The 23,497-nt window shown below is 39.3% G+C and overlaps 1 protein-coding gene across 3 annotated transcripts in view; it reads left to right on the forward strand.

The window, feature by feature from the left end:
* Nucleotides 1–23,497, forward strand: part of colec12 (collectin sub-family member 12) — a 132,766-nt gene that overhangs the window by 11,510 nt on the left and 97,759 nt on the right. For 2 of the 3 annotated variants that reach the window (XM_059979680.1, XM_059979688.1), the window contains exon 2: nucleotides 7,956–8,006. In XM_059979680.1, the coding sequence (XP_059835663.1) occupies nucleotides 7,956–8,006 (51 nt within the window). Of the gene's footprint in view, nucleotides 1–7,955; nucleotides 8,007–23,260; nucleotides 23,355–23,497 lie in introns of those variants that run through there. The other variant, XM_059979696.1, reaches the window with a different exon arrangement.

Genomic DNA, 23,497 nt, shown 5'->3' on the forward strand with positions numbered 1-23,497 from the left:
CTAACATATTGAAGTAGTTAAATCTTTTCATTTTCATTCAGGGCTGTTTCTGGCATCTCCAAGCCTGAATACTTGAAATTGCTGAGAGCAAATCAGTTCTGAATTGTCTTACTGCACATTTCTTACCATCTATCAGTGACAAAAGTCATTGCTTTTTGAACACAAACACGCACAACTGACACTATTTAAAAACTGTTCAGTCAAAACACAGTGTAGTGTCTAATGGCCTTGTGATTGACACTAGTTAGAGACTGTTTGGCAGCAGACTTCTGTCTCAATTAAGACCATAAGACCATAAAATATAGGAACAGAATTAGGCCATGTGGCCCAGCAAGGCTGCTCATCCAATTTTCCTCTCAGCCCCAATCTCCTGCCTTTGCTCCATGTCCCTTTATGCCCTAACCAGTCAAGAATCTATCAACCTCTACCTTAAATATATATAAAGACGGCCTCCACAGCTGCTGTGGCAAAGAATTCTGCAGATTCACCACTTTCTGGCTAAAGAAATTCCTCCTCATCTCCATTCTAAAAGGACACCCCTCTATTCTGAAGATGAATCTTGTGGTCTTATACTCTCTCACCATAGGAAACATCCTCTCCACATCCACTCTATCGCCTTTCACCATCCAATAGGTTTCAATGTCACCCCTTATTCCTCTGAATTCTAGTGAATACAGGCCCAGAGCCATCAAATGCTCTTCATATGCCAATTAAGCAGCATATTGTCCCAAATAAACTAAGAAAATCCCAGCTGTTTTCTTGATTAGTTTTCATTCTTTAAGGGATGTGCCAAATAAATAGTTGCTCTGATTAATTGATGGTGAATTAACAGGAATCTGCCGTATATGGAATTTCCAATACAGCTTGGGCATCCAAAATCCAGCTCTGTGAAAATAGTAAGGTGTAAAAGCATTTTGAAAATATTTTGCTTTATGTTTATATAAAATAACTGTAGACCTACTGTCCAAATCCTGGGAAGATCAGTAAAGTGAAAGGTCTTGATGACATGCTGTTTTAGTTATTGGCTTTAGTGCTTTGTTGTAATGATGCACTGGTCTGGTTCCTGCACTCATCATTGACCCATTGCCACCTGAACTCTGTGACCTTTATAATTTCCGGAGTTTCTTGCCATCAGGTTGACATCAGAAAGGCCAGAAATTCCTCCAAGTGCAGCTCTGCCAAAAGGAAGCATAATGTGTAATTTATAACTAAGAAACAGAAATTACTGCTGAAATTAGATAAAGGCATGGTACTGAGATGAGTGTGGAATGTGGGGTGGGTAGTTCACTTATGAGTAGGTCATAATCATTTATGCTGAAACTGATGTTCAGAAATAAAAAAGGAACTATATATAAATCTAAAATGATGATTTAGACAGTGGTAATGGAATAAACCTTACAGAAGAGAAGTTGAGGATGCAATTAAATGCCAGTGTAAATTTAAAAAGCTGGGAGTTTCCCCAATCAACAGCAGTGAACTGAATATTCCAAGTCCAAGATAGTCAACCAAATTTAAAAGGCATGATGGAATAAGGTAATTAGAAGTGCAAATGAAGCTTCAGTGGATTTTGCCATTAGTTACTAATGAAAACCTTTCTGTTTAATTAATTCATATTGCTGGTGAAATATCCCTTTATTTGCAGTAGTTATAATGGAAAACCTTAAAAACAGCTGATCAAAATGTGCTGCAGAGGTGTAAATAAAGCAGAAGATATGTTTCCTGTTTTTAGACATGCCAATGCATATGGGGAAATCCAATATCCATAATGTTACAAGAGGGTAAAAGTATTTCCAGTTCATTATTGTACTATGAAAAAAGCAGGAATAATCATACAGATTTGTTTGAATGGAATGCTTTTTCAAAAGTGGTTTGAGGAGCACTTTCTTCCTGATGAAAAGTGTGCAGCAGAGGAGCATAATGATTAGCACAATGCTTTACAGTACCAGCAACTCAGGTTCAAAACCCACTGCTGTCTGTAGGAGTTTGTACATTCTCCCCATGAACACATGGGTTTTCTCCGGGTACTCCAGTTTCCTCCCACAGTCCAAAGACATGCTGTCTCTTGAGTTAATTGGTCATTGTACGTTTCCCATGATTAGGCTAGGGTTAAATTGGGGATTGCTGGGGGCACAGCTCAAAGGACCAGAAGGGCCTATTCTGCATTGTATCTCAATACATAACTATTAGAGACATAGAACATGAATACAGGATCTTTGGCTCAATGTCCATGCCAACCACAGTGCCCACCAAACTAACCCCTATTCCTCTAAGCCACAACCACCCTCCCTCATGTATCCAGACAAGTGTTTCTTAAATCATTTCATTGTACCTGCCTCAACCACTTCTTCTAGCAACTCATTCCTTATACTCACCCTCTGCATGAAAGAGTTGTCTCTCCGGTCCCTTTAAATCTTTCCCCCTTACCTGAAATCTATGCCCCTTAGTCTTGTGTTTCCCTACCCTGGAGAAAAGACTGTTACCATCCACCTTATCTATGCCTCTCATAATTTTAAACATTTCTATCAGATCACCACTCATTCTGCTATGTTTGATGAAACATAGGCACATGCCTGACTATTGCTCTTGATGCTAAGCGTCTTGTGAAAGACAATGTTTTTGTCATTCAGTTACCTGCAAGTGTAATATTGTTGATATAGCTAATGAACTAAAGAATTTTAAGGCCCTTGCAGTACCAGTTTAAAAAATTTATGAGGTTTTAATTATTTAATGCTACAAATTGAGAACTGACGATGTAAGAGTTCTAAATGATTTTGACCTGGGCTGCTGAACACGTATGGAACCAATTCATTAAAGACACAATGACTAACACTTGACATACCCTGTGACAGGAACATGCAATGATGAAGATCCTTATTTCATGCAATATTGTGTATCAGAAAAGAAGAAAATGACTTTTGAGTGCTTTTGAATCTCAGCCTGAAACGTCAACTGTACTCTTTTCCTAGGTGCTGCCTGACTTGCTGATTTCCTCTGGGATGTTGTGTGTGTTGCTCGGATTTCCAGCGTCTGCAGATTTTCTCTTGCTTGTGACTTTTGGATCTGTTAAATTTTGAAAAAGGATTGACTTCTGAAGCTTTACAGTCATCAGAAGGAAATATTATTGAAGAAGTGTGAACAATTATGCTTTCATTGATCACACACAAGTAGTAAAATTGTGATATTGATTGTCCACCCAAGGGAGAAAGATTAAAAACACTGGGGTTGACATCAGAACACTAGTGATCAAATAGAGAAAGAGTTCATAGGGAAAAGCATAAATATATGTGAAATGGTCATTGAAGTCCTACGACAACAGATTTGGAACACAGCAAAAGATAATGCAGGTTTACAAGATTCAAGGAAAATTAATGAAAGGAAATTCTCATTTATGAGGATTTTAAATTACCTGATCTCTTTAGTTAAGCTTTCCAGTGAAGTGCTGTTGACCTGACCTCAACTTTAACTGCAATAGCCAAATGTAATTAATCCAATATCCTTTGTTGGAAGTGGATAACAGGAAAACTGTTTGGTGAATACACAAAAAACGTTTCAGATTTTGTGCATACATAGTCCAAAATCCAGGAAAATCTGAAATCTACCACAGTCTCAGTCTCAAGCCAGATTTTACACAGGGACTCCTGTCGTGTCATAAATTGCCATCATTCTCTTTTTCTGGCATTACTTTTAATTCCACCTTCTCTAAATATGTTAACTGTTGAATTGTTGGTAAACTCTCTAGATAGGCCTAGTGCTACATCTAGCAATTGGCACACTCTTCATATCTAATTGTGGTCAAACTTTATAACCCATAACTTAGATTCAAACCTGGGAGTATTTAGAGAGGGATAGGATAATAGAGGGTAATAGCTTTGACAAGTTAATTTTGACAACTTTTATCTAACAGTATTTGTATAGGTGCGATCAATATTAACATGATATTGTGTAAATGAATTCTCAGAATACTTTCAATGTTGCCTGAAGAGCAGGCTTGTTATGAAACTTCAGACATGTCATTATTAAAGAAATGCTGAAGCAGCAGCCAGACAGGAAATATAGAGCCGTGTTATGAAGTATTTCTTGGTTGAAGCAGGATTGGAATCTGTTTATCAGAGGTTCAATATAAGGTCCACATTTGTTTTTGATATTAATGAATAGACCCAGCAGTTCACTGCATAATCTGGCAAATCTATTTATTTGATGGCTTCAGAAACAAACTTCAGAAACACACAGTGAGGCAGATTGACTCAAATCTTACAAGCTGATATACAAGTCATACCGAACTGCAATATAAAAACAAGCCCTTCAGCCCATCTAGTCTGTGATGAACAGTTATTCTGCCTAGTCCCATCAAACTGTACCTAAACCATAACCCTCCATACCCTTCCCATCTATGTATCGATCCAAACTCTCTTAAATGTTGCAATCGAGTCTGCTTCCATCACTTCTGCTGGAAGCTTGTTCCACACTCACACGACCCTCTGAATGAAGAAGTTCCCACTCAGTTTCACCTTAAATCTTCCACCTTTCACTCTTAACTTATGACCTTGAGTTTTAGTCTCACCCAACCTCAGTGGATAAAGCTTGCTTGCATTTATCCAATTGATACTGCTCTTAATTTTGTATAGAGTACCTCTACCAAATCTCCCCTCATTCTCCTATACATATGGCAATAAAGTCTGAACCTACTGAACTTCCCTATAACTCTGGTCCTCAAGTCTCAGCAACATCCTTGTAAATTTTCTCTGTACTCTTTCAATCTTTTGATATCTTTCCTGTAGGTAATTGACTAGTGCTCCGCACAATACTGCAAAATTTTCTTCACCAACATCTTATACAACTTCAACATAACATTCTAACCCCTATATTCATCCCTCTGATTTATGAAGGCCAATGTGCCCAAATCTCTCTTTACAATCCTTTCTACCTGTGATGTTACTTTCAAGGAATTAAGTATGTGTATTCCCTGATCCCTCTGTTCTACCACGCTTCTCAATGTCCTGCTATTCACTGTGTAAGTCCTACCCTGGTTTACTCTCCCAAAATGCAACACCTCACATTTGCCTGCATAAAATTTCATCTGTAATTTTTCGCAACCCATTTTGTCAGCTGGTCCAAATTCCACTACAAGCTTTAATAACCTTCCCCACTATCTACTACTCTCTGAATCTTGGTGTCATCCACAAATTTTTACCACTATATCATCCACATGATTAATATACTGTAGATGACAAACAAGAATGGGCCCAGCACCAATCCCTGCGGCACACCACAGTCAGAGAGGCAACCATCTACTAACACTCTTTGGCTTCTCCTGTCATGCCAGTGGTGAACCAAATTTACTACTTCACCATGAATGCCAAGCGACTGAACCATCTGTTCAAGCATCCCATGCTGGACTTTATCAACGGTCTTGCTAAAGTCCGTATAGTCAATCCCCAGTGCCTTCCCTAGTAACCTCCTCATCTAAGATTCCAAACCCTTTCCTTGTTGGAGGATTTCAATTTTAGGAAAGCAACTTATTTGGGGGTTCAAAATACATTAAGCATTTTCTCCATAAACTTTGTCACTGATAAAATTTGATTCCTGTGAATTCCATGAATGAAACACTATCAAGTTTTTTCTAATTTTAGATGAATATAAATAAAAATATAACAATAACAAGAGAAAATCTGAAGATGCTGGAAATCCAGGTAATACACACAAAATGCTGGAGGAACTCAGCAGGCCAGGCAGCATCTATGGATAAAAGTACAGTTGACATCTCGGCCCAAAACATCAACTGTACTTTTTCTCCATAGTTGCTGCCTGGCCGCTGAGTTCCTCCAGAATTTTGTTTATGTGACAAGAAACATATAACAAGAAATGTATTGAAAACTAATTGATAAATTTTGCCAAGCAGAATGTTATCAGACGTACACATTGTTCATTAGCTACATCCATGTACAAATCACTACTCACTTTTTAGCTCCTTTCCTGAGAATCCATGAACACCTAATTTTACAATACTTTGCTCTCTTGGTTGTGCAAGAGAAATAAAATGAGCAAAATTATAATACCTGATGTCATCATTCTAATCTAGTTCTAATTAATATTAAATGCACCTTATTGTGATTGTATGATCACTCTTAGAAGAGTAGAGCTTTATTTCACATGTTTCAGAAAGCAATATTGTTTGTTTTGATTCATTTTTTATTTTTAGTTTTAAATATTTGCACATAGAAATGAAGAAGATAGGTCAAAGTTCAAAGTAAAGTAATTATCAAGAACATAAATGTCACCACACACAACCCTGAGATAGGTGCCAATGACCAGCTCTAATTGTCTCTAGCAGGGCAAGAGTCAGAGGTAAGGTCATGATCATCAAATGGCAGATCTGTCAGGCAGAGATATGATGGGAGAAAGTTCAAAGTTTAATAAATTTGGCAGGAAAGGCAATTGAGTGAGAACTGAAGAAGCTGAACAGAGTTAGCCTGAAAGCTAAGTGGAGGATCTGTATATACTTTCAGACTGAATGTAGAGAAAAAATACTTTCTAGGTTTTAAGTGTTGACAGCTCTAAAGCTAGTTGGCACCAGTGATTGAGTGCAGTAATAATATAATCCTCCTATTTTCTATTCTGCCTGTGTAAGCATTTGTTCTTACAAGAGTTCCCAATTCATGCTAGGATGGCAAAGATTTACATGTGCAAACGGGGGTGGGGGAGCATTGCTAAATTGCCGAAACTTGCATTGCTTATAGATAGATGGTGGTGGTAGATAGAGCATGTTCTGCCTAGTGGTCCATGGCTAGTGTTATCTTGGGACTCCTGCTCTTCTCATGAGTGATTTACATGAGGAAGTGGAAGGGTGGGTTAGATAGTTTGCAGATGGCACAAAGATTGGTGGTGTTGTGGATACTACAGAAGGTTGTCATAGGTTACAAGATATTCACAGGATGCAGAGCAGGACTGACAATTGTCAGAGTTCAGTCTGGGAAAGTGTGAAGTGATACACTTTGGAAGGCAAAGTATAAGGTTAATGGCAAAATTCTTCGAAGGAACGGAGGGATTTTAGAGTCCAAGTCCATAGATCTCTCAAAGTTGCTGCACAACTCAAAGAATGGTTAAGACGACATATTCTGTTTTGGCCTTCATTAGTCGGGGCATTGAGGTTACATTGCAGCTCTATAATATATTGTTTACATTTACAATACACTTATCCTTGTAATATTGTGTTCAATTTGGGTCACCTCAGTATAGGAAGGACATGGAAGCTTTAGACAGAGTTTAAAGGAGATCTACCTAGATTCTGCCTGAATTGGAGGGCAGGTTTTATGAAGAATGATTGAGTAAGCTAAGGCTTTTCTATTTGGAGCAAAGGAGAATGAGAGGTGACTTGATTGAGGTGTATAAGATAATAAGAGGCATTGATAGAGTGGGCAGCCTACACCTATTTCCCAGGGCAGTAATGTCTCATATGAGATGGCACATTTTTAACATGATTGGAGGAAAGTATAGGGGGGATGTTAGAGATAGATTTTTCACATAGAGAGTGGAAATGCATGAAATACACTGCTAGGTTGGTGATAGAGGAAGATACAATTGGGATATTTAAAAGACAGAGAGACACATGGAGGAAAAAATGGAGTGCTATCTTGGAGTAGGTTAAAAAGGTTAGCACAGCATCATTTGACATAATGCTATAGACTGTTTTAAATAGTCATATCAATGAGATAGCAACAAGGAACATAAATAGATATAAAATATTTGAGAAACTACAAAATCATAATCCTTTGATTGTGGAATGATGTAAATCCAGATCACAATTTTTCTTAATGGTGAATGCATAGAACTTGGTATAGTTACTAATCCTCTTTGGTAATCCATGTGGACTGCAGGAATCCAAATTTGTTCTTCTGTCTGTATGCATTAACACCATGCTCCATTAGTTTTACTGATGAAATGATTTGTTCTTGCAGACGACTACAGTGAAGAAGAGGAGGTGCATTCAATGGGTTACAAGAGGTTTGGTGAGTAGTAATTATCCAGAGATCGAGAATTTGTAATTGTCATAAACCTTTGTTAAAGGAAGGAAACTCCTTCAGCATCTGCAGAAAATACGTTTAAAGTAGTATTAACAGAACTAATTTTGAGGTAAATCATGCAATAAAGAACTCTTTCCTAAAATACAATCTAGCGTTAAGATCGGAAGGTTATTTCAAGAAGAGAGATTGGGCACATTGGTAAAAAAGGCATTGATTTTCTGACGGGTATCTTACCCTGAGTTTACACAATTGTAGCAGAATATGTTTGGTGCAATGTGCTTTTTTAATCCCTTGAAGCACATTTGTTATATTTTAATAGCTCTAATAAAGTATTTAGTAATAATATTATATCCAAATGAAACATTTAATGTAGAAGGAGACGCAGTGGGGATGTGGTTATACCAGTATTGAGGGCTTGCCTAAACTGTCAGTAGAAGTCAAATGTATTTATGGTACATTTTGTCTGTTAGAGTTGGTGAACAAAGTTATGTAGTAAATTTTCTCTTTAATATTTTTGTAACAAGCTTTGTTATGGTTAACTAAAGATAAATAGACAGGAAAGCAGTTTCCTTGTTCAATTATCAGTATGCCATAATTTGAATAACTTTAGGTTCTTCAAAGGATGCCATATGTGTAGAAATAATGAGTGAGCACTTTCTAGGGTTAAATTACAGGCCTTCCAACAGTCAGGGAACTTAGAGGAACATCTATCCTCAGAGATGTTCAAAGGCAAATAAGGTTATGAACATGCTACAAATGCTCAACTTATGGATGCCCTTACAAATGAGTAAGTATTTGGAAAACTGGCAGATTGGATGCGGAATACTTAAGAGACCGGTGAGGTGGATGGGGATGTACTTGTCAACTGTTGCGGGCCGCAGCCATCATTTTCGCAGTGGAAATGAGTACTTCCACTTGCTTTCTTTTCCATCAGTTCCTCCCTTCCCTCCCATTGAGTTGCATAACAAATACCCTGCTTTAATTCATTTCAATGCTGGAAACAGTTCAGGTTACAAACAGTTCTTAGGAATGGACCCCTGTCATTGATTGGAGGCTTCCTGTAATACAGTATTTCAACTTCCCCAGTTGTAATTGGGATCAACGTACGGTGCAAGTCTTAAGAGGGCATGTGATTTTTAAAGATCATCCAGAAGAGCTTCTTAAGCCAGTAATCAATAGGTCACCCACGTTTTTGGAGAAGGGACACAGAAGCCAGGAAAGTAACTGAAGTGTCTGTGGTTGAGGTAATTCTGGAAAGGGACAAGGGTGATCCGGAAATTAAGGTCCTGAAGTGGAGGAAGGACAAATTCAATGTCATAAAACAGGATTGGGTAAAAATATACCAGCTATAAATCTAGTGGGAGACTTTTAAAAGTGAAATCATGAGAGTTTAAAGCCAATGTCTGCCTGTAAGGATGAAAGGTTAGGAAGACAAGTCTAGAGAACCCCAAGTGTCAAAGGTATTGTGGGTTTGAGAATAAGAAATAGGAAGTATATAGCAGGTATAGAGTATTGAAAATACATGAGGATAGAATGTACATTGAGGGTATTTAACAAAAAAGGAAATTAGGAGACCAAAGGTTGCAGAAAATCCCAAAGCATTTTATAAGTGAAACACCCTGTTTACTGGGGAAGACACTGTCAAACCCTGCCAAACTCATGAGATTGGGACTGCTCGATCCCACCCCAGACCCAGTTTGTGTGGATACTGTGTAATTTGCTACCCTGTTACATATTAGTGCCACGAAATAACAGACAGTACACTGCATATGATTAAAGGAATTATGTTTATGAATCTTAACTAAAGGGTTAGTAAAGAATAACAAAAAGGAAAGGGCCCATTCTATTTAAACAGTCCAATGTGCACAAGTTGGAGCTCATCTTGAACTTCCGTCACTCGCACACTAGGCCTTCGGTCAGCGTGAACCGCCCACACTACCTTCTGAACGTCGCTTGCAATCCATCTTGGGCAAACAGGTCTCCCACCAGATCATATGCTATGACCAGTTCTCCCCAATGTGTTCTCTCTTCATTTCCCACCAAACAAAAGCACCGAGACCAACCTTAGTGTCCCTCACCGGCAAAACCTCCCCTTAATTCTACCATCCTAATTGGATGACATTCATTTCTCATTTTATTCAAGAAGGACAACAGGATAACTAGTTAATTATAAGTTAATGAGTCTAATGGCAGTGGTAAGGAAGGTGTTGAAAAATATATGAGGGGCACTACTCATCTATATTTGGAAAGACAAAGATTATTCCAGGAAAGGTAGCATGGCTTTACTGGTAGGAAATCCTATCTGACTAATATAACCACATTTTTTGAAGAAGCAAAACCTATATGGATGAAGGCAGTGCCCTTAATATAGTCTATATGACTTCAGTAAGGCTTTTGACTAGGTCCCATATAAATAGTTGGTCCAAAAGGTTATAGATCTAGGACAAGTTTGAAAGTTGATTCAAAAGTTGCCTTGGTAATTGAAGGCAGACAGTAATTTTGGAGGGTGGTTTTATGCTTGGAAGTTTACAACCATGAAGTATCACAGGGATCAATACTGAGACCCTTCTGATTCTTATACATTAGTGACCCGGATGTAAATGTAGAAGGTACTAATAGTAAGATTGCAGGTAGTCTAAAATCCATGAGGTCTTAAAAGGCTGGGATATACACTGTGAATGGTAGAGGCCTGGGGAGTATTGAGGAACAAAGGGATCTTGATGTACAAGTCTAGAGAACCTTGTATTCAGTAACACAGATAGATAAGGTAGTGAAGAAAACATGGAATGCTTGTTTTATTAGCCATGGCTCAGGGATTTCATAGATGTCATAGTACAAATTTATAACATTTTAAAATTTTGGTTAACCACAGCTGCAGTATTGTGTGCTGTTCTACTTACCATACTGTGTGAAAGTATTAATTGCATTGGAGTATCTGTAGAGGAGACGTACTGGCATGTAGTGTAGAATGGAGTGTTTCAATTATGAGAAGAGATTGGATAGGCTGGGCTTGTTTTCTTAGAGCAATGTAGGCAGTGTTGACCTCATAAAAGTATACACATTTACAAAGGGTACAGATATGATCAATAGTAGGAAACTCATCTCCCTAGCAAAGGTGTCCATAACCAGAGAGCATAGGCTTAGGGCAAGAGAGGATCTGAGAAAGAATTTCTTTCACTTAGTGGTGGTGGAGCCAGGTACTGTCATAGCATTTAGAAACTATCTTTTTTTTTAAACTTTTTTTATTGCATTTTTAAATGATTACAAAGTATGAAAAAACAATGTATATAACCCATACCCCCTCCCCTTAACCCCTCCCCCCTAACTGCCCTATAGAAAAAAAAAGAAAGAAAGAAAGAAAGAAAGAAAGAATGCCTGGTTGTTGGAAGATCTCCACATGCTCCATGGAATTCGTAATAATTTTAATATGTATATTTATTTCTTTCCCCTAATAACCAATTGTTTCATCTTCAAAGCATCTATATATTTAATCCTGTCTTTTGTAAATAAGGGTTCCAAATTTTCAAAAATGTTTCATATTTATCTCTTAAATTATAAGTAATTTTTTCTAATGGAATACAACCATAGATTTCTTTCTTCCAAGAATCTATACTTAAATGTGTATCTGATTTCCAAGTAACTGCAATAGCTTTTTTGGCTACTGCCAGTGCAATTTTTATAAATTCTTTCTGATACTTATTTAGTTTGAGTTTCGGTTTTATCCCTTCAATATCACCTAGTAAAAATAATATTGGATTATGAGGAAATTGTGTTCCTGTAATTTGTTCCAGTAAAAGTCTTAAATTTGTCCAAAAAGGTTGAATTTTAGAGCAAGACCATGTCGAATGTAAAAAAGTACCAGTTTCCTGGTTACATCGGAAACACTGATCCGATAAATTTGGATTAATTTTTTTTATTTTTTGTGGTGTAATATATAATTGATGTAGAAAATTATACTGCACTAATCTTAACCGAACATTTATTGTATTTGTCATACTGTCAAGACATAGTCTTGACCAATTTGTTTCTTCAATTTTAATATTCAAATCACTTTCCCATTTTTGTCTTGACTTATGGACTCCTTGCTTAATTACCTGTCTTTGAATCAAATTATACATGCAAGATATAAATTTTTTGATATTTCCTTTTTGAATTAAAATTTCTATTTCATTAGATTTCGGCAATAACATTGTTTGACCTAATTTTTCTCTTAAATAAGCCCTAGAAACTATCTTTAAGAATACTTCAATCACTGGGCCACAGAAAGCTTCAGACCAAATACTGGATAGCACTTAATTGTCAGAATGCTCATGTCTATAATATTTAACCACTAGAATGAACTCTTGGCCTCACAGTCGATCTAATTATGGCCTTTGTACCTTATCATCTATCTGCACAGCGGCTTTTCTGCAACTGGAACTGGAACACTATATTCTGCATTCTACTATTTTTCCATTTGTACTACTTCAACGTATGTTTTGAAATGATACATATCAAAAGTGTGCAAAACAAGATGCCTTGATTTATCTCAGTACATGTCACAATGATAAATCGCTTACTAATTAATAAGCGCCTTAACGCTAAATGAACAAAAGATTTTCTGTAACAAATTATTCCCTTTTCTGTTGAATTCTTGTTTGGAATGAAGTTTGCAGTGCATTACTATTTTAACCTTTTCTTGGAGTTTTTGGGTAGTTTTAATCTTGCACATAGAAAGGGTCATTGATGAACTACAAAGTGGAAATGTTTCTCGAAAGAAGCACTAGACAAGGTCATTGCTTTGCTTAGGCAACACTTTGTTATTTTTGCAGTATCTCAGAGAATAAAATTGAACAGAAACTGTGCATTATATTATATGCATAGCCAATACTAGATTGATCTCAAAGATCTGCAGGAATCATGGTCAAAGAAGGACTAGAAATGATAACAATAATGTCCTTTTGCAATAAGAACATAACTAATAGCATAACAAAAGAACAACAAAATAGTTACAACATAGAAAGAGGCCATTTTGTTTATCAAATCTGCAACAGCTCCACATGAGTAATCTACCTATTCCATTCAACACAAAACCCTATAACACTAACTCTAGTGATAAATTCCAGATCCTATCCACATGCAAAAATCACCTCTCCTTATGTCACTTTTTGTTAAACAATTTGCTGTTCTTCACCTTCTGACAGTGAGAACAGCTTTCGTCTATCTCCTCCCTCTGTATGCTTTAGGATTTTAAAGAGCACTATCAGACTCCCTCACAACGTTGTCTGTTCCAAGGTGAACAATCCCACTTTAGTTCGTTCAACTAACTCAAGTACTTGATCCCAAAATCTCTTCAGCGCCCTCTCTAAAAATTTATTGTGTATCTCTCTTGATTTCTTTTCCAGCACTATACACAGTATGCCAATCATAGTCCAACCAGTATGTTATAAAAACACATTATGACTTCCTTGTCCATGACTCTGTATCTCTTTATCTACTGTGCTGTTTTAGCCACTTCCTTAAATTACCCTGCCACATTTTCCCTATACTTTAGACCCCTCAGTTCTTGTACCCTTTTTAGAATGGTGTTCTTTAGTTTGCATTGCTTCTGCTCAATTTTCCTACTAAAATGTAACACTTTGCATTTGTTTGCATTAATTTTCATCTACTGCCTATCTGCCCATTTGAATCCCTCTGTCCGTGTCTGTATTTCCTGATCCTCTACTATCCTCCGTTTTGTGTCCTTTGCAGAATTTGAAATTGTTTCCTGTACCTCCAAATGCCAGCTATAATATCATATAGTTATAATTAACATCCCTGAACCATCCTGAGAGAATTCCACCACACTCTTCCTCCAGCCTGAAAAACCTTTCATTACTGTTGTTTCCTGTTAGCCAATTTTCTATTCACGCTGAAGCAACTGATCTCTAGTTTCTTGCAATGATTCTTTCTAAAGATATCCTACTGTCTGCTTAGCTGATGTGACACCAGAGCTTATTAGTAAACTGGTCAGTATGACTATTTCAGACTTATCTTGACACAAATAATGTGACATTTTAATTAGAAGTATCATTTATTGAACAGTAATGCATGATGCCTAACTGAAGTAGTGAAATTGTTTTATTTTCATTCCTGGCTGTTTCTAGCATCTCCAAGTCTGAATGCTTGAAAGCACAGTGAACAAAACGGTTCTGAGTTGTCTTACTGCTTATTTCTCATCAACTATCAGTGACAAAAATCACTGCTTTTTGAACATATTTATGCAACTGATGTTATTTTAAAACTGTTCACCCAAAGCACGCTGTTGTGTCTAACACTAGTTAGAAACTCTTCATCACAGTCTCCTGTCCCAATTAAGTAGCATAGTGTATCAAATAAATGAAGGAAATCCTGGCTATTATCTTGATCAGTTTACATTCTTTAAGAGTTGTCCCAAATAAAAATGTCAATAATAATCACACTGATTCTGCATGTGATCTCCTGTATTGCTACAATGAGTTCCAATATAAATCACAATTCACACTGTAAATAGAACATAGAACAATATAGCACATGAATTGACCCCTCAGTCCACAATGTCTTTGTAAATGGTGGGTGAGGCTAACCCTGGTTCAATACTCTTGTACTATTCAGTGTTCATGACCAAAGATGAAATTTGCACCCCCCCCCCCCAGCTTGGAATTCCCATCATCTGAATTCTATATTTAGATCTCTTGCATACATCTACTCTTGCCTTTCCAAACTTTTCTGAAACAGTTTGAAAAAATACTAGCTGAGTCAAATGATGTCACTTTATTCTACAGCAATAGGCCTCTAATTGTTTTAAAATTTTCTGTGTTCATGTGCTAGAAGGCTACCACTGAGTGCCTGAGACTAGGAATCTCAGATACATCATGTCCTGATGAAGAGTCTCATCTCAAAACATTGACTGTCTATTCTCCTTAGTAGATGCTGCCTGGCCTGCTGAGCTTTTCCAGCATTTTGTGTGCATTGTTCAATGTTTATTGTTTATCAAGAAAAACAACTTGACTCATTCAAAGACTTGGCTATTTGATTAAATACAACTGAGTACAAAACAAAGAGGACTGCTGATGCTGGACATCTGGAGCCACAAACAAAACACTGGAGGAACTCAATGAGTTAAGCAGCATCAATGGAGAGAATATCCCTCATCCACCTATCCATAGATACAACAAGGTTTTAAGATTAGCTTTGTTTGTCACCTGCATCTCGAAACAGTGTGAAATACTGTATGTCATTTGCGTCAATGATCGATACAGTCTGAGAATGTGCTGGGGACAGCTCACAGATGTCCCTATGCTTCTGATGCCAACCTACTATGTCCACAACCCATACATCTTTGGAAAGTGGGAGGAAACCGGAGCACCCAGAGGAAACCCAAGCAGTCAATGGAAAAACATGCAAACTCCTTACAAGCAGCAGCAGAAATTAAAGCCCAGTCATTGGCACTGTGAAATATTATCCTACCCTGCTGCTCCAATGTTGTCTGAACTGCAGAGTTTTTGTGTGTTGCTCAATACAGGATGTTTTCCTTCTCCCTCCAAATCCAATCTATTGATTCATGGTTAAAAAATCCATATGGTGACATTTCCAAAAACGTTGCCCACACTTTCTTGTTAGAATGAAACATAGAAAAAAAATTATTTTCACATGATCCCCAAGCAATTTGCAACCCAATCTGAGCCAACTTCTTGCAACATCCCCTCTTTAGCAGTCATAAAACTCAAAAGTCAGCTTGGATTTCACTTCTCTTGTGTTTGTCGTTAAACAGTCTTCATTACTTCATCTGGAATTTGAAGTTTTCATGCCTAATAGTGAGTTCTCAAGCTCACTGCAGGAGGTGCATCTGGCTGCAGCTTCTAGCAGACCATGTAAAGGAGATGAAGCTGCAACTGGATGAAATTTAAATCATTCAGGAGGCTAAGGGGTTAATAGACATAGCATGTAGTTATACCTAAGCTGCAGGACACAGGTAACTGATCGACTGTCAGGAGGGAGAAAGGGGATAGGAAGCAAGTGCAGAGTACCCTTGTTGAACAACTATGCTCTGTCCGCCGGACAAAGCAGGATCTCCCAGTGGCCACACATTTTAATTCCATGTCTCATTCCCATTCTGATATGTCTATCCATGGCCTCCTCTACCGTCAAGATGAAGCCATACTCAGGTTGGAGGAACAACACCTTATATTCCGTCTGGGTAGCCTCCAACCTGATAGCATGAACACTGATTTCTCTAACTTCAGTTAATGCCCCTCCTCCCCTTCTTATACCATCCCTCATTTATTTATTTATTTATTGGTTGATTGATTATTCTTTCCCCCCCCCCTTTTTTTTTCTCTCTCTGCCCCTCTCACAATCACTCCTTGCCTGTTCTCCATCTTCCTCTGGTGCTCCCCTCCCCCTTTCTTTCTCTCTAGGCCTCTCGTCCCATGATCCTTCCCCTTCTCCAGCTGTGTATCCCTCTTGCCAAGCACCTTTCCAGCTCTTAGCTTCATCCCTACCCCTCCTGTCTTCTCCTATCATTTCAGATTTCCCCCTCCCCCTCCCTCTTCCAAATCTCTTACTATCCTTTCTTTCAGTTAGTCCTGACAAAGGGTCTCAGCCCAAAACGTCGACAGTGCTTCTCCCTATAGATGCTGCCTGGCCTGCTGCATTCCACCAGTACTTTGTGTGTGTTGCTTGAATTTCCAGCATCTGCAGATTTCCTCATGTTTGTTTTTGAAATTCACTACTGCGAAGCTTCTGCCAGTGATGCCTACACTGAAGAAGTTTAAATCTTCTCTTCAACGGGAGTTCAGTGAAACCCTCTCTCGCTGCTCCCCATCTATAATTTCTTCGGCCCTTCAACTTTTTGATCTAGTCCTGATGAAGGGTCTCGGCCTGAAACATCGACAATGCTTCTCCCTATAGATGTTGCCTGGCCTGCTGCATTCCACCAGCATTTTGTGTGTGTTGTAGAGTACCCCTGTGGTCATTGCCTTCAACAACGGGTACACCACTTTGGATACTGTTGAGAGTGATTATAGTAGATGAAAGGCATGGCAGTCAGGACTCTGGCACTGAGTCTGGCTCAATGGCTCAGAAAGGATGGGGGAATAGAGGCAAGCTGTAGTGATACGGGACTCACTGGTTAGGGGAACAGAAAGGAGGTTCTGTGGACGAGAACGGGAGCCCCAGGTTGTCAGGATAAGGGTATCTCAGCAGTCACAGCACTGCTAAGTGGGAGGCTGAGCAGCCAGAGGTCATGGTCCACGTCACTAGATTAGACATGAGAAGGAGAGATGACAAGGTCCTGCAAAGTGAGTTCAGGGGGTTAGATGCAAACTTAAAGAACAGGACCCCTAGTACAGAATTTCTACCGGTGACACATGCAAGTGAGGTCAGAAGCAAGAAGATCATACAGTTGAACACAAGAGTGAGGAGGCAGTGCTGGATGGAGGGCTTCAGATTTTTGGATTATTGGACTCTTCTAGGGAATGTATGACCTGTACAGAAGGGATAGTTTGCACCTGAACCTGGGGTGGGGGCTAATATCCTAGCGGGAAGTTTTGCTAGTGCTGCATGGTGGTGGGGGTGTGGGGGTGCAATTAAACCAGAGCTGTAGGTGGACGGTAACCAGAGGGACAGAACAGATAGTGGAGTGGTTGTGGAGAAACATAGTGTCAAGTCAATGTCAGGAATCCAAAGGTTGACCATGGTGGGACTTATGTTTTAAATCGTGTATACTTCAAAACATGGAATATTGTAGGAAAGGCGGATGTGCATGGATCAGGGCATGGATCAACATGTGGAATTATGACACTGTAGCCAATCGTGAGACTTGTTTGCAGGAGGCACAGGACTGGCAGCTCAGTATTCTGGGGTTCCATTGTTTTAGAGCAGGAGGGAGTAAAGAGGGAAGGGTGGTGTTATTAGTCAGGGAAAGCAGCATGGCAGTGGTCCACCAGGATAGACTGCAGAGCTCATCCACTCAGGCTTTATGTGTAGAACTCAAGAATAAGAGAAGTATGATGACGTTAAAGAGATTATATTATAGACCACCCAATAATCTGCGGGATTTAGAGGAGCAAATTTTTAGACAGATAGCAGACTCTTGTAAGAAACATAAGGTTTGATAGTAGATTATTTTAACTTAGACAATAAGACACAGGAGCAGAATTAAGCCACCTGGTCCTTCGAGTCTGCTCCGCCATTCAATCATGGCTGATCCTTTTTTCCCTCCTCCTCAACCCCAGTTCCTGGCCTTCTTCTCCTAACCTTTGATGCCATGTCCAATCAATAACCTATCAATCTCTGCCTTAAATACACCCAATGACCTGGCTTCCACAGCTGCAGGTGGCAAGGAATTCTACAAATTCACATCCCTTTGGCTAAAAAAAAATTCTCCACATCTCTGTTTTGAAAGGGTGCCTTTCTATCTTGGGCTATGCCCTCTTGTCCTAGACTCTCTCACCATGGGAAACATCTTTTCCACATCTACTCTGTCTAGGCCTTTCAATATTCAAAAGGTTTCAATGAGATTTCCCCCTCATCCTTCTGAGTTCCAGCGAGTACAGAGCCAGAGCCATCAAACGTTCCTCGTATGATAACCCTTTCAACTGCTCTCAATACTCAAGGTGAGGCCTCACCAGTGCCTTATAAAGCCTCAGCATCACATCCTGGCTCTTGTATTCTAGATCTCTTGAAATGAATGCTAACATGGCATTTGCCTTCTTCACCGCTGACTCAATCTGCAAGTTAACCTTCAAGGTGTTCTCCACAAGCACACTCAATTCCTTCTGCATCTCAGATTCCTGGATTTTCTCCCCATTTAGAAAATAGTCCACACATTTATTTCTACTACCAAAGTGCATGACTGCATTTTCCAACATTGTAATTCATTTGCCATTTTCTTGCCCTTTCTCCTAATTGGTCTAAGTCCTTTTACATCCTACCTGTTTCCTCAAAAGTACCTGCCCCTCCACCAATCCTGTATCATCTGAAAGCTTGGCAACAAAGCCATCTATTCCGTCATCTAAATCATTTATATACAGCATTAAAAGAAGTGGTCCCAGCACTGTCCCTTCCACATATTGACTGTTTCTCCCATACTGTAACAAGGCTGGATGGGAAAGAGTTTGTCACATCTGTTCAGCAAAGTTTCTTACTCAGTATATAGAAATCCCAAACAGAGAGTGTGCAGTACTAGTTCTCCTATCAGGGAATGAGAGAGGGCAGGTGACAGAAATTTGTGTCGAACACTTTGCACTCCGTGATCATAATCCTATTAGCTTCAAGGCAATTATGGGAGAGAATTGATCTGGTTCTCAGACTGAGTTTCTAAATTGGAGAAAGGCAAGTGTGAATTGGGATAGGTTTTTTTTCTAGCAAAGATGTACTTGGAAAGTGAAATTTTAGGAGTACAGAGATGATATGTTTCTGCCAGAATAAATGGCAAGGATAACAAGTTTAGAGAACCTTGGTTTTTGAGTGATATTGAGGCCCATGTTAAGGAAAAGTAGGAGGTGCACAGCAGGTATAGGCAGGTAAGAACAAATGAGGCAGTTGATGAGTTTAAGAAATGCAAGAGAACATTTAAGAGGAAGGATAAAGGAAGGCATGAGTTTGCTCTATTGGACAAGGAGAAGTAAATCCTAAGGGCTTCTACAGGTATATCAAGAGCAAAAGATAGCAAGGGACATTTGTTCTCTTGAAGATCAAAATAGCAACCTATGCATGGAGCCAAAAGAGATGGGGAGAACTTAAATGGATTTTTTGCTTCTCTATTTACTTGGGAGATGGACACAGAGTCTGTAGATGTGAGGAAATGCAGCAGTGGACCCTATACAGATTACAGAGAAGGAGATATTTGCTGTCTTGAGGCATATTAGAATGGATAAATCCCCAGGGCCTGACGAAATGTTCCCTCATACTCTGTGGGAAGCTAATGCAGAATTTGTAGGGACATTGCAGAGATATTTAAAACATCCTAGGCCACAGATGTGGTGTCAGGGGATTTTAGGATAGCTAATGTTGTTCTGTTGTTTAAGGAAGGCTTTAAAAACAAGCCAGGAAATTATAGGCTGTGAGCCTGACATCAGTAGTGGGGAAGTTTTTGGGAGGTATTCTAAGGGACGGGACATGTAAGCATTTGGATAGACATTCAAGATTAGGAAGTAAACTGGATTAAACATTGGCTTCACAGGAGAACTGAGAGAGTGGTATTAGATGGCTTCCTTTCCTTGTGGATGACCCCAAGTTTGGGGTGTAGTGGACAGCAAGGAAGACTATCAAAGCTTGCAACGGGATGCGGCCAGCTAGAAAAATGGGCTGTAAAATGACAGATGGAATTTAATGCAGAAAAACGTAAGGTGTTGCACTTTGGGAGGCCCAACCAGGGTAAGTGAGCAGCAGAACACCAAGGAGTGTGGCAGAACTGAGGGATCTGGGAATACTGATCCATAATCCCTTGAAAGTAGCATCATAGGTAGATAGTGTGGTAAAGAAAGCATCTAGCACATTAGCTTTCATAAATCAATGGATTGAGTACAGGAGTTTGAATGCTATGTTGAAATTGTATAAGACATTGGTGAGGCCTAATTTGGAGTATTGTGTGCAAGTTTTGGTCACCTACCTATAGGAAAAATGTAAATAAGATTGAAACACTGCAGAGAAAATTAACAATGATGTTGATGGGCTTGAAGGTCTCAGTTGTGGTGTAATGCCCTGGTAAGATTTTTACTGCTGTGCTGCAGGTATTTCATTTTAGCAGTTCTGTAAAAGCTGTGTGTTCTGCTTTTATCATGTTTGGTTTCAGCTAAAAGATAAGGGCTATGATGTTCAATTTAGGAATCTTGAGTCAGCCAATCAGGATGGCAGAACTGGGAGAACGTTCAAGAGAGCAGGACAGAGAGCGATTTATGATGGACAGTGTGGTTTACAGGGTCATATTGGCGGGAGCTGCAGAGAAACAACATGTCTACCGTCGATACGATTTGTGCTTCCGCCAAACAGGAATTTCATGATGTTCTGATTAAAGAAACCTTGATTTGGGTGAGTGCTCAGTGATTACTGCTCATAAACAATTTTTGGTTGGTAGGAAATAACCGATCATACATCAAAACAACAGATCAGAAGCTGGCTGTGTTCAGTTCTGGTCACCTCACTACAGGAAGGATATGGATACTATAGAGAGAGTGCAGAGGAGATTTACAAGAATGTTGCCTGGATTAGAGAAAATGCCTTATGAGAATGGGTTGAGTGAACTTGGCCTTTTCTCCTTGGAGTGATGATGAGAGGTGACCTGATAGAGGTGTATAAAATGATGAGAGGCTTTGATCATGTGGATAGCCAGAGGCTTTTTCCCAGGGTGAAATAGCTAACACATAGTTTTAAAGTGCTTTGAAGTAGGTACAAGAGGGATGTCAGAGGTAGGTTTTTCCACGGAGAGTGGTGGGGTGTGGAATGCACTGCCAGTGACAGTGGTAGAGGCAGATACGATAGGGTCTTTTAAGAAACTCTTAGATAGGTACATGGAGCTTAGAAAAATAAAGGGCAATATGGTGGAGAAATCCTAGGCCGTTTCTGGAGTAGGTTACATGGTCAGCACAACATTGTGGGCCGAAGGGTCTATAATACGCTGTAGATTTCTATGTTCTATGGCTGAGGATGTTCTGGAAGGAGTACTCCTGTTGCACAAAGTGCTTTGTGCAGATGAATGGCTCCAAGGAGGGAGGTCAATACTCCCAAGAGAGCACCCACTTGTTCGACATGCATTTCAAGCGGCATTAGGGATGTGGTGTGTACTTTCATGCAGACTGTAGGTCCAACATGTGACTCCAGTATGAGCTCTAAATTTATGTGCACATTTGGACTGGGTTAATTGTAATGGGCCCTTTTATTTTTTTCCTTTTCTTTTTCCGACTAACTGTTTGATAAAGCTGAAATTTGTAAATATACTTCCTTTATATTTTTATGTGGTGTACGATATGTTATTTCTTGCCAGCTGACAGTTGTGTATGGGCAATATTTACACAACATTCACTCAAATCAGAACATCACAACATTCCTGTTTGGCTGAAGCCTAAATCGTATCAACTGTAAATGTATATTGCTTATGAAAGGTGGCCTTCTCACTGCCTGGTCACATGGCTGTTAGTGGGGCTGCCAATCATCCAAGTTTCCATACAAGCCCAGGTGGATAGTTAAAGGTTGAATAGGTTAGGAATTTATTCCCTGGAACGCAGAAGATTGAGAGGAGAGATTTGATAAGAGGCATACAAAATTATGAGGGGTATGGACAGGGTAAATGCATGCAGGCTTTTTCCACTGGGGTTGGGTGGGGCTACAATGAGAGGTCATGGGTTAAGGGTGAAAGGTAAAATGTTTAAGAGGAACACGAGGGGAACTTGTTCACTCAGAGATTGATGGGAGTGTAAAGTGAGCTGTTAGTGCAAGTGGTGAATGTGGGTTCAATTTCAACATTTAAGAGAAATTTGGATAGGTACCTGGAAGGGATAGGCAGGGAGGGGTACAGTCCAAGTGAAGGTTGATGGGACTAGGCAGATTAATGGTTCAGCACAGGTTAGATGGGCTGAAGGGCTTGTTTCAGTGCTATAGTGTTCTTTGACTATTCTGTGACTCTATATTTGTAGCCAGAGTATTTAAGCAGTAAAACCATGCACAAGGCTCCATGATTCTCTTCTATGACTGACTCTATGGTTGCTTCATGTTTACCACAACTTTATTGCTTCAGTCAAGTTCATTTATTTTCCATCCTGACCTCCTCACCAACGTATGTTGATCCCCAGTAGGCTGCTGGTTTGCAGTGAAGCATCGTGCAGAGTGTACAGAGTGAAATGTGGGAAGCATAGAGATCACTGGAAGATGTGTTTGATTTATTTGAGGTCGGCTCTCAAACCATTGCGACAAATTATGCCGGAACCACTTCTACAACACAAGTACAAAGAGCAAGACCTCTCCAGTCAGTGAACATATGCATGCATCAACAAAAACATTATGCAGTGATACTTCACCAATCTGTGGATCAAGGAAAATGGCAATTCCAACTTTATAGACTGTTAATCAGATCAGCCCCCAGTGAATCAGCCAGTCACAATATATGCAGCCTGTGCACTGTATGTCAGCACAGTCTGGCACAGAGACAGAAGGGGAAGCAGACAGGACATGTTTCCACATTGGAGACTGCGGAGAAATGAGCATCTGAAATCACTCAGGCTGTAAGCAAATCAAACATGCAAGGACACTTGGTTTAAAAATAGGTCCATTTCTTTGGTGAGAAACCAGAACAGAATGTCGACAGCTGTATCAGATGCTTTGGTTAGGATCCTTTCGGTAAGTCTTTAGCATCATTCAAGTTTATACCGGGGTAGTCATAGCTTGGAGCTTTGAGTTCAGTATCACAGTCAGAATCAGGTTTAATATCACTGGCAATGTCATGAAATTTGTTAACTTTGCAACAGCAGTACCATCCAATA

This window comes from Hypanus sabinus, chromosome 1 (assembly GCF_030144855.1).
Source record: "Hypanus sabinus isolate sHypSab1 chromosome 1, sHypSab1.hap1, whole genome shotgun sequence".
NCBI lineage: Eukaryota > Metazoa > Chordata > Chondrichthyes > Myliobatiformes > Dasyatidae > Hypanus > Hypanus sabinus.